Here is a 12,455-nt window from a genome sequence, read left to right on the forward strand (position 1 = left end):
GCTGTGCCCACGCTGGGCTTCCTAATAATACTGCCCCCTCTCTAGGGCTCACTGTGCCCACGCTGGGCACCGGGGTCCTCACACTCCGCTGTGAGGCCCCTTTAAGGATACTGCGCCCTTACTGGCGCCGGGGTCCCCATGCCGCTGGGGGTTCCCCCTGAGTATGCTGCGCCTGCTCTGGCACTGGGGTCCTCACCCATCGTTGCAAGTCCCCAATGAATACGCTGCGCCCTCCCTGGTGCCGGGGTTCCCCCTGAGGCCTCCTCCAACCCCTTATAGCCTCGCCCTAGCCACCGGTGTAATACGTAACAACATAAACTCGAGCCTCCTGGCTATAACTCAAACACACGCCCTCTGGCTATAACAACAGAAGTCACCTGGCTATAACTTAGCATCATTGCTCAAGCCTCCAGAGCTATCATGAGCTGTACTTGCAATCAGGCTTCTTCCCACATCCTGGCTGAGGGAGCTCCTGCCTCTCTGGCTGCTGGCAGAGAACTGCTAGCCTGGCCTCAGCCCTGGGCTTTATGAGGGCCAGGCCCTGCCCCCTCCGGTCAGCTGACTTCTTGGTTGCCCCGGGCAACCCGCAGCTGTGCTCGTTATGTCCTGCCAGGGCTCTCTCCCTGGCAGTTTCCACTCTCTAGGAGCAGAGCACCAAGGTGCCCTGCGACAGGTTCCTTGAGTAGGCCATCACAAAACTACTTAGATTAGGCCAGGATGAACACCCAGCCGTGTCATTTTGATACTGCCTCTCCCCCAGTCTCCTCTCAGATTTCCTGCCACTTCCCAAGCCTGTACGGATCTGGAGTGATGAAGAAATCCCAGATGACCTCAGGGATGCCATGATTGTGACACTCTTCAAGAAAGGAGACAAGTCCAACTGTGAAAACTACAGAGAGATCACCTTGCTGGTCACCACAGGAAAGATCATTGTGAGAACCCCTCTGAACCATCTCCTGCCACTTGCTGAAGAGCTCCTCCTGGAATCTCAATGTGGGTTTAGGACATCAAGAGGCACAACTCACATGATCTTCACAGCTTGCCAGATGAAGGAGAAATGTTGGGAGCAACATAAGTATCTCTACATGGCCTTCTTTGACCTCGTGAAAGTTTTCAGCTCTGTCAGCCGAGAAGTGTTATAGAGAATCCTTTTGAAGTATGGATGCCCACCAAAATTTGTCACCATTCTCTACCTGCTCCATGATGGTATACGAGTGGTGGTTCTCAGTAATGAACTATCACAGATCCCTTTAAGTTTAAAATGGGAGTTAAGTAAGGCTGTGTTATCACTCCAATGCTCTTCTCAGTATTTCTTGTTCTGATGTTACATCTGAGCACCAACAAGCTTCCAGCTAGAGTGGAGTTAAACTGTTAGCGGTGCACAAATAAATATTTTTTGACTGATACCAATGGAGAGCTGGGAGTGCTGGGAGTGTCTGGTTTATCTTAAACCAGCAAGGGGTCTGGGACAGACGTTGCATAAACTGGTTTGAGCCAAATCAATTGAGTCTGCTACTACATTCAACCTGGTTTATCTTGAACTGGTTTGTGTGTAATGTCTGTCCCTAGCCCCTTTCTCTGTACTTTTGGGTCTTTTTTGCATGTAGGTATGTTTGCAGTCTATAATCAGAGTGGTATAACACTAAGATAAAGAGAACTTAAGCTTCTGATAGTCTCCATTATATGTTGCCTTCTGGACTTTTTTTTTAAATTTCCTAATGGCTTTTTTTTTTAAGAAAAATTGCACAATATTTGTTTTTCAAATTATTTTCAGCTCCTAGAGATGCAGTCCTTGATTTTGCAAAGCTGCTTGACTTTATGCACATGAATTGCCTCACTAAAGTTTCTTGAACTATGTATAAGCATGAAGTTAAGCACATGCATAAATCTTTGCAGGGCCCTGTGCTTTCCTCGTCGTCTGTTACACTGTTTGCACAAAACTTCGTTTTGCCGCCTTTTTAATTTAACCTGAAGTTGAGTAAGGAAAAAAATGTGAGGCAGGTTGAACTTTCTTTCTTTCTATTACTGTGTGTTTTTGTGTACTTTTTCAAATTAATAGATTTTTAGAGAAAACATTTAAAGTTACCAAAGATTACAATGATTAGTTAATCAGAATGAGATTTGTTGTATGCGTATGCATTTGATTGTTTTCACTGTATTTGCAAATAATAGGTAGAGTTGAGAGCCTACTTTTTCGTTTGGTTAAACAAATGAAGCTCCTTCCTGCGTCAAAGGGTGCTACAATTCTTTGGTCAGCGCCAAATCTCCTTTCTGAGGTCTGCTTCATAATATTCCTCTTTATCTTAATAGCATCAGTAGTTCCCTCTGCTGAGTATTTAATTAACCTTTTTCTTCTTCATAACCACTTATGCTACATATTGTTCTTTGTATTTAAAATTTAAAATAATGAGTTTCATTTGCACTTTTAAGAAATTAAATAGCTTTTTAATGTCCATCATATTTAATTTTAGTGAAACAAATCGCACCTCCACCCAGTGGAACCATTTCTACAGCTTTCTTTTCGGAAGACTTGCCACAGCCCACACCTCTCACAGCCTCTCCTTCTGATCCCAAAGATCAAATTAAAGGTGGAGAAGAAGAAAAGAAAAAGAAGGACAAGGAAGAAAAAAAAGGTATTCCGACTTCTGAAATCCTTTGAACAATTACGGTATTTAATTTATGGATGTTCTAAGTAAAGTTTCATAATTGCAGAGGATGGAAAAACAATCAGTAGAACTACAGTAAGGAAATCAACACTCCAACTCTTAAAAGTCTGGAAAAAGGAAGTATTTACAGTTTATAAAGGGAATTAAGCAAATAGGCTTGTAGTTCTTGTTTATGCAAGGTACTTGGCAGATACGTACTAAAGTAGCTAAGCTAAATACTGTTGACTCCTTCCCTAAAATATATATATAATATGCATATGTTTGTGTGCATGCTGAAGATTAAAGAAGCATAAACTGCCAAAGTGAATGGAATAGAACACATCTCCAAGATTCATTGTTAGAGTTTGGTTTTTGCCATGGGTCATGGACACCATGAAAGTAAAAGCCCACAAACTAGCTCAGACACATTACATTGTATAAAATAGTAATGCTATATAGCAGGGGTAGGCAACCGCTGGAATGGGCAGTGTGTGGCAGATGAACGCATCTTGCTTGCACACACCCTTTGGGGCAGATGGCAGGGAAGGGCTGGGGCAGCATTGCCAGAAAAAGAATCTGACACCTTGCAGTCCCCATCTCCTACATCTGCCCCTGGTATGCCTACGTCTTATAAGTTGAAGCTGCAGGTGTTTTTGGCGCACTGCCCAAAAATGTTGCCTGCCTCTACTATATAGTACTAAAGGAACTGCATTCAGTTTAGCTGTACTATTTTCTGTAAATGCATGTCCTTTTCTTTTTGGAAAATTCTGCAGTCATTGAGCTTCAGCATCTTGTTTTGCCCAATCTATGTCTAGAATTGTAGCATTGTTATGTGAGTGACAAGAAGTGCAGTGGTAAAAAGTAAGCAAAGGCAAATGACATACCTGGGAATTAACATTGTATTTTGGGACTCCAAAAATTAAAAACCTTAAAAATTGTTTGATACTATTGAATAATTAAACTTAAAAAAAATCCTAATCTCAGAACCCTTTCAAAAGTTTTGCAGTTACTGAGGAAGGTGATAGAGGGGCTCTTACTCAGTGGTTCAAAGGCAAAAACCCACTATTTTCTCCAGTTTGCATGGCCCACATTACCAAGTCTTTTTTTGCTTCCTCTCCGCAAAATTTGCAACAGATTGTGTACAAGGTCCTGTGTTCTGTGGACAAATTGAATTAAATTTATGTTACTAGGATCCCAGAACTATTCAGATTTGCTTCAAGAAGCCCACTGTAGCTGAGACTTGAGATAACATGCATTGCTGTTTTAGTCGATGGACTTGTATTCCTTTTTTCTTTTTTTAAGACATACCTGGGCCAAGAGTGTTTTACATGGGATTTAATTCACTCTGGAACTGTTACACAGTGTTGATTTGAAAGTAATGCCTGAACTATCTAAACAGGGTGAAGAATTGATTGCTATATTACCATGTAATTTTTGATTCCTGAACAATTTTGGTGTTTATAGATGACTAGGGACATATCTAAATCGTGACAGAATTAACGTTGTATTTTGGGACTCCAGTAGTACCATAATATATTTGCCTCTGTTTGTCATTTATTAGCTGCCTGTAGTAATCTTGTAAGGTAATTTTATGAAGATTAGAATTTTAAATAGGAAGAAGTGTAATTATCAATTACCTTTGCACAAAAATACAGCCTCAGTGTGTTAACTCAGTGCATGATGTCAGTGGTCATTATATAAGAATTAAAATTCACTGATGGAACTTCAGTTTGTGAGCCACTTCAGAATTTAGACGTCCTTTCAGAGATACCAGGTATCCGGATACTTTCTGAGGTTAGATTCCTCGTCCACTGGTGAAGGCGAGGGGTTGTGAAGTATTTGGGCATGCTGAGGCAAAAAACTGTGCAGGAGCATTGAGCACTCCAGGTTTTGCTGTGACTTTTATTCCAGAGGGCACTGCTGAGAAGCTTCATCTGATCTGAGACATGCCCTTTGAAGTGAAAGCTACAAGAAACAGCTGAGTAGTTCTTCCTTAATTTGGCAACCCACTACAAATTAAGTGGGTTCCAATCAGAAAAATATAAGTTATATTGTACAGCTACATCAGGCCCTTGGCAAACATTACTTCAATCGAGGAACAGACAGTGTAACTCAATGGAAACAGTCACACCATGTAACCTGCTTCATGTTTAAAGCGCAAGCTGCCCAGAGGGGATTGCAAAATCAAGCTTCTTGGGAACTTGGTTAGGAGCCTGGGCTCCCTCTCCACCAGCAAGTAAGGTGCGATTGAGATCCAGAATCACGTCTTACCATGCACTTGTGACATCTGAAAGTGAATGTCTGTCAAGGGCTGCTGTCATCCTGTGTGTGACATGCCACATATTTAATTTAATGCTCAATAGAAACTATCTATAAAACTGTTCAACATTTTTCAAGCCACAAATTTATAGCTCGTTGGCCATTTTTATAGCTAATTGACCATTTTTTGGCTTGTTGACCACTTCTATTGTGTGATAATTACTTTGCATGTGTAGCATGTCTAAAGTTATTGTGTAATTAACTAGTTAATTGCACAATAAATGTAATGTGTGCCAGAGGCCTTTAGACACAAGGATTGCCCTAAGTGATATGAAATACAAAGGTGGGACCATGTGTCATTTAAGGCAGTAAAGTGATGTCAGTACACAATTCAAAGTTTTTGCTTAGATCTAGTGGTTGCAGGATTGTAAGGAAAATTAATCATGTAACTTCTTTCCCTTGGCTTCTAATTTAACTCTCTTCTGCAGGGGAGAAGAAGGAAAAGAAGCATCCTCCAGCAGCTGGGGGTGATGACTCTAAACCTATAGATGTTTCTCGCCTGGACCTGCGTGTTGGTTGCATTATTACTGCAAAAAAACATCCTGATGCAGATTCTCTTTATGTTGAGGAGGTAGATGTTGGAGAAGCAAGCCCAAGAACTGTGGTCAGTGGCTTGGTGAAGCATGTACCTTTGGAACAGGTACATATGAAATTATTTATGTAAAAAATGTATGTACATTAATGTGTAGTTTCTTAGCATCAAAGTGTGGCGATTGCGAATTCTTTTCAAGTACCTTGTTTGCAACAGAAAGTTCTGTTCCTTAGATATATTTTTAATTACAAATTCTAGTTAGACTCTTGAAGGACAGATTTTAATTAGGTGAGATGTTATTCCTTTACTTTATGTGTTATTTCTCAGAGAGAGTCTTTGGTATGTCTTACAGAGCGTACAGCCCTGAAAATGTTTGAAAGGAAATAAGATGTTGCACTCATGGGGTAGTGGAGAGGAGTAATATAAATGGACTTCTAGTTCAGTTAAGTTAAATGGTTCAGGTCTAATATTCTCTGTAGTCCGTTTGAACTTTATTTTTTTTGAATCTGTGATGAGTAACACTCTGGCCAAAGGCTACATTTTTCCTTTAGGTTTAAATTCCCGCATAATTTTAATGCGTATTTGAACGATATACAAATGAATTAATGAAATTAAAACTTTTGGTCCTTTAGATCTTTGTTTTACTCCCATGAAGTAACTAGTGTGCCATAAGCAGTTTTAGAAGAGAAATGTTAACGTTTTGGTTTTTCAGATATTTTTAGCATACCAGGTTTTGGTCAGTTATTACAACCTGGAGGTTCCAAGTTACTTAATAAACATCATATGGCTACTACTGGTGATGAGTCCAAGACTTAAGCTATGGGTTCTGATGCAAACTTCTTAACCTTGAATTGTTGTAGGGCAGGTATTAGCAAGGTGGCCATGGGCCAAATTTGGTTACATAGCTGACAGGGTTCAGCACCATTCTTGTGCTGGGGGGCTATGCCCATGCCAGGTGGTGAGGAGCTGCACCAGGTGATGAGTACCTGGGGGGCAGGGAGAAGCGGGTCTGGCTAGCTGGAACACTGGCCTGCCCTGGACTCAAACCAGGTTGTTCCTGGCTGCAGCTCTGAAACTTTGCCAAACCCCTGCTTAGAAGGATAGGTTTGAAATCAAGATTTTAGTTTAGGCCCGTTTGTACGATCACAGACATCTGACCTGAATCTGAACTACCCTTAATTTCCTCAGTGTTTTGGAGCTGATGTTTTATATTGGGCCCATTTAATCTACCTACTGGACACATTAACATTTGAAAAGCTGAGAGATCTTTCCAGGACTGACTTTTTATATTAGAACATGAACTATCCTGCAAACGCTTAACACAGTAAATTTAAGAAGTTCCCTTTAAAACTGAATAGTGCTTCCTTTCTGATCATTTTATTTTCTTGTGTAACACCTGTAATAATTCTAGTTCCATTTAAGTGTGTTCTGGATTGTCGAGATATGACTGCATACAGACATGGGCCTTTACATCCTGTTGACATTCATTGGTTTCCCTCTTTCAAGGCCGGTGCTGGTCAACTCAGTGGAGTTGGTCTTCCTCTCTATTACCTCTCCTGCCATGACTTCGATGACCTAATTAATGGGGGGAGGGGTGATGACTCTCTGACCCAGTGTTGGCCATCACTTGCCAGGTGCCCGACCAGGTATACTCAACGAAACAAAACTTCTTGGCATAGGAAGCAAAATTACAGGTGACTCGCTGTGGTGCCTCTCCCGGCTGCAGGGGACTCAAATGCAGGCTCTCCCTTCCCAGATCCTTATTCCATAAATGCTTGATTGCCAAAGTCGCGATCAAATGTTTCTTTCTTTTTTTTTTCCAGTAATTGAAGCCGCGCTGGCTTAATTGACCGTGCATGGCAGCCAATTTAACGCGGGAGCATTGGCTTTCCCTGAGTATGTGAGCTCCTTTGAGCTCTCAAGACCATACAGGTCCCTTGCCCTGTTCCTGGGGACTTCAATTCTGGGCAGCCAACAGGCGCTCACACGGTCTGCATGCCCCGACTCTCTCTCTCCTACCGTCCCACGCCATCCCCTCTCCCGGGACCGGAAATAATGCTGGGCTGCTTAATGAGCCCAATCCGCTTCACCCAGTGAGGTGATAAAACAGCGCTGGGGAAAACTGGGAGCTCCCGTCAGAGCATGGCCACATCACTGTAGTTGGGCAGACTCCCCTGGCCAGGGGTCTGCTCTAGGTATGTAACCTTGTCCTTTTCACATGGATAAACAACATCTGAATTAAAAGAGACTGTGGATATTTCAAGGCTATCAAATGGGTAACTGGAGTAAGTGGCATATATACAATCTTGTGTTTATCCAAAAAATATTAGGTTTTTTGATAATCTGTTCATGTCCATTCTTTAAAATTTCACTGAATCCTAATCACATGCGGAACAATATAAGAAAAAAATAAGAAACATTTGGAAAAATGGAGACTTGGCAAGCTAAGGAAAGGATACTCATCTTACTTTCCTGGGAACATTGACAGGAAAACCATCTGGATACTTAAAGTTTACAAGTGTGTACATCCTTTTTCTGACCAATAACTATTGTGTATAAAAATAACAGTAGTGAAGTCTTGACAGTATAGATACTCTGAAAGCTTTTACTCCCTTCTGTTATAAAAAGGGGTAAACATATCTAACATTGTATTTTGAATGACATAAAGCAAGCAGTATTCAGCCTCCATAGTGCTCCCAGAAGTTGTTGGGAATGTAATATGGTGAAGTGTGCTACACTATAAGGTGCTTCTAAAAATGCTTCATTTGTTTTTATTCAGAATAAAATGACAGCGCACAGTATCATAGTGGTGTTTGGCAGCGGAGGGGTGGTTACTTGCACAGTGGAGTCAAGTTATAACTTGAGCTCTCTGCTACATTTTTTCCATGAACAGTAATTTTGCCAAAAATGTACTTTTGGCTATCCTAAAACTAGTCATGGACAGAACTAAATTTTTCTGTTAAAAAATTTTAACAGGAAAAATAGTTTTAAGACTGGATTCACAAGATTTGTCCCCTCTTCACCCCAGGCAACACTAATTTAGTTTCCTCTTCTGCCTGAGGGGACTTTCACACATCTCTTCCCTCCCAGGAGAACACCTTAACTACTAGCCTATATAATGTTTTCAGTCTGTTTCAGTATTGATTTAAATACTCTAAGGGAGTGGAACATCTCCAAAAGGAGGGATTGAGAGCACCCTGTCACAAGTGCCCGATGGCCATGGGGGTCATGTCCAAGAGTGGGAGACATTTGTTCCAAGTCCTGCCATGAACCAAACAGAGGCTAGACTTGAATTTAGTCTCTAATATCCCAAAAGAGTATCCTAGCCCCACCAGGCATTGGGGTATTTTGTGGCACAGTGCTGTCAGTACCTTGTGTTAGAAGATTTTTCAGTTTGTTCAATATTTTACACAGAGTTAAGAGAGTAGGAATGAGTCTAGCTTTGAAAGTTAAGAGTAGTCACCCAGGCGGTGGGACACCTGGGGTTTCCTACAGTGTCAGCGGGAGAGATCAAAGTCACTCCCACCCAAAACACTGTGAAGCCTGTGAAGGTAGGGCACCTTCCTGAAAGATTAGTGGTGGTAAATTCAAATCTTATTAAGCAGAAAAGAGAATTAAATTTGAATTTCCCACATTCTGAGGGGTTGCTTTAACTTTGAGCTGTTGGGTACAAGGCAACAATCTTGCTTTTTTCACTCTTCCTCTATTTCTGCAGCAAAACCCCAAAAGTTTTAACTTGGTTCAGTCAATACACACCAAAGCTTATTTTTAGTAAAAGAGATGAACTGATAAATCAATTATGCATGCACCTTTAGTTGATAGCTACCACTGTTACATATTGTTTTAAAATTCCAGTTTTGCCTCCATACAGGTTCTTCATTATTCTTTATTCCATCCTCTCAAAGTGCTCTTCGTAGTTATTAAAGCTTCACCTTGGTCAAATACTATTGTTAGCAAAGCTGTTTGCCTTCAAAAAGTTAAGTCTAAAGAGGTCTTGGGAAAACAGAAGCAAGGAAAAAATATTCTCCCCCCTCCCCCCCCCCCTTAATCCTTTACTTTAAAAATGATTTGATACCATTGAATAATTAAACTTTAAAAAAAATCCTAATCTCAGAACCCTTTCAAAAGGTTTGCAGTTACTGAGGAAGGTGATAGAGGGACTCTTACTCAGTGGTTCAAAGGCAAAAACCCACTATTTTCTCCAGTTTGCATGGCCCACGTTACAAAGTCTTTTTTTTGCTTCCTCTCCACAAAACTTGCAACAGATTGTGTACAAGGTCCCGTGTTCTGTGGACAAATTTAATTAAATTCATGTTACTAGGATCCCAGAACTATTCAGATTTGCTTCAAGAAGCCCACGATAGCTAAGACTCGAGATAACATGCATTGCTGTTTTAGTTGATGGACTTGTATTCCTTTTTTCTTTTCTTTTTTTAAGACATACCTGGGCCAAGAGTGTTTTACATGGGATTTAATTCACTCTGGAACTGTTACACAGTGTTGATTTGAAAGTAATGCCTGAACTATCTAAACAGGGTGAAGAATTGATTGCTATATTACCATGTAATTTTTGATTCCTGAACAATTTTGGTGTTTATAGATGACTAGGGATATAATCGTGACAGAGGTTCATGATGCAGTGGGACCTTTAATCTTGCTCTTTTTGCTGCTGACCCTTCACCCTGCTGCTGCGTGGCCAAGAGGCAATTAATGCTGTGGTTTTTGCCTCAGCCACTCAGCAGCAGGGGGAGCACACAGCAAAAAAGAATGAGATTAAAGGCACCATTGCACTGCAACCATGATTTAGGTAGGTCCCCAGTCATCTGTAAACACCGTAATTGTTTACAGATGACATAACCAGTATATGAACCTGAAATCCTTCTACACAGGCATGATACTTACAGTATGCTGCAATGCTACAGTATTATCTCATACAATTTGGAAATGATGGCTTGAAAACTAGGATGACATCCTCTTCGCATAATGGTGTGACTTTGGAGTTGGAGGGGATGAGATAACTTGACTCTTGGCAATTGAACGTTCCCCTCCATTGGCAACGAAACCTACATCATGTGGCCTAAATGAAACTCTGATCTTGAGGGAACTGATTTATTCTCAAATGGCCACCAGTTCCTATCCTCAGTGGTGAGACTGCTAACATGGGCTGCAGCTGGGATCAGCATTGATTGTGGCTTTTAGGATATATACCAGGTGTGTCAAACTACCCCTCAGGACTGGATCTCTCTTCAGTGGTGGGATGAGTGATGGCAGTGACCTTTAGGGCTAACAGCTGTTGCTCACCCCCAACACTAGCACATGTTTCCAGTGGAGCTTTGTGCCCTGAATTTTAGGGACGGGCCCTATCCTGAAAATCTGAGTGCCTCTACAAGCCCTGCAGCCACATGACAGATCTGGCCTGGGGGCCCATAAATTTGACACCTCTGACATAGACAGTTGTCTATTAAATGCTAAGCTGAGTGCAATAACTCTTCCACATAGTGCATCGTCATATTGAAGGGTGTTACTTCTGTTACCAGATTTGCAGAAGTAAAAATGTATATGTCTGAAAGGTTCACTGTTACCCATCTGGTTTCATCTTTTGCATTATCTTGACTGTGAGCTACTAAGAGTTCATTGTAAACAAACTGAACACACTGCAGACAATTCAGAGATATAATAGACATGCCTTCTTATTTTTTGTAACCTAATTGCTGGAGAAAAATAATCCTCCAGAATGCCCCACAGTAGAGAATTAAGAGATTTTTGTTGGCAGGTTCAAAGTGAATAGTTAATTTGTTTCAGGGGTGTACTTGGTAGCCATGTTGGTCTGAGACAAAAAGACATACAAAAAACTAGAACTCTTGGTTGCAAAATGATACCTTTTATTAGACCAGCTGGAAAATGGCAAGAAAATTGACACTCTTATGGACCCAGAGGGACAGACTTCCATCTTCAGCTCTCTCTGTGCAAAAATGAAGTTTATTTCCTACCAATGGGGACTTTTTACCATCTGGTACCATCTACACTTTTCCCAGAGCCTGACGAAGGGACTTTGATCCCGAAAGCTTGCAGAAAAGGACAGTTTTCTTGCCATTTTCCAGTTGGTCTAATAAAAGGTATCGTTTTGGAACCAAGAGTTCTAGTTTTTTGTATGTCCAGTTAATTTGTTAGTATTTAAACACTTCACAGCCGTAGCCATTGGCCATTTTCTGGTTGTTCATCTGTGAACTGTCTGGCAATGAGGCTCATAGGCACCATCATAATATAAATAATTGATATCTTAGTTGTGTCTATATTTTTAGAAAAAGCCCTATAATTCTCCAGAAATTCAACTCCATTTGTAGTAGCTATGGTGGAAGCAGTAATGTAGTTCAGGTTTAGGCATTTCTATTATAGATAATTGTGGGTAATCTAGCTTTTGTTTTTAGGATTAGACATTGTGGTGAGTAAAAATACTTGAGTTTTGGCTGTGTTAAGCTGCATCACAGAAGAACTATGGTTCTAATTTTTGTAGTGTAAACTTTTCTATTAGGCATAGACCTTTTTTTTCATTGAGAAAAACTTGAGACCATCCATCATTCCAAATCATTCTTCAAAGGCCAGCCTTGAACTTGTCAGAAGATGGTATTGAAATAATTTTTTTTCTGTTACAATTTGAGATTCTAATTATATTCCTTACATGCATTCCTGATCTTTTCTTTTTTTTTTGGGGGGGGGGGGGGGGCCTACTCCATGGAAAAATGTTTCCATAAATCATATAGAAAATCAAGCATAGACTGACTTCAGCATGAACAACTGTAAACTTTTTGATGCTTCCTCTGTAACTCTATACAGTTTTTGTTGGTTTGGGCTTTGTTTTTTTTTTTTTAATAATTTTCCATTGCTTTTAAAAGCATTAAACTTCAGGATCCACTTTAGATACTCTTACATGTTCATTTTCTGGTAGGAAACAGAAAGAA

General features: G+C 40.7%; 1 protein-coding gene across 5 annotated transcripts in view; it reads left to right on the plus strand.

Moving 5' to 3' along the window:
- Positions 1–12,455, plus strand: part of AIMP1 (aminoacyl tRNA synthetase complex interacting multifunctional protein 1) — an 82,593-nt gene that overhangs the window by 60,983 nt on the left and 9,155 nt on the right. For all 5 annotated transcript variants that reach the window (XM_006027570.3, XM_006027568.3, XM_025208804.1 and 2 more), the window contains exons 4-5: positions 2,472–2,633; positions 5,393–5,604. In XM_006027570.3, the coding sequence (XP_006027632.1) occupies positions 2,472–2,633; positions 5,393–5,604 (374 nt within the window). The remainder of the gene's footprint in view (positions 1–2,471; positions 2,634–5,392; positions 5,605–12,455) is intronic.

Source organism: Alligator sinensis, unplaced genomic scaffold, assembly GCF_000455745.1.
Source record: "Alligator sinensis unplaced genomic scaffold, ASM45574v1 scaffold1092_1, whole genome shotgun sequence".
Taxonomy (NCBI): Eukaryota; Metazoa; Chordata; order Crocodylia; family Alligatoridae; genus Alligator; species Alligator sinensis.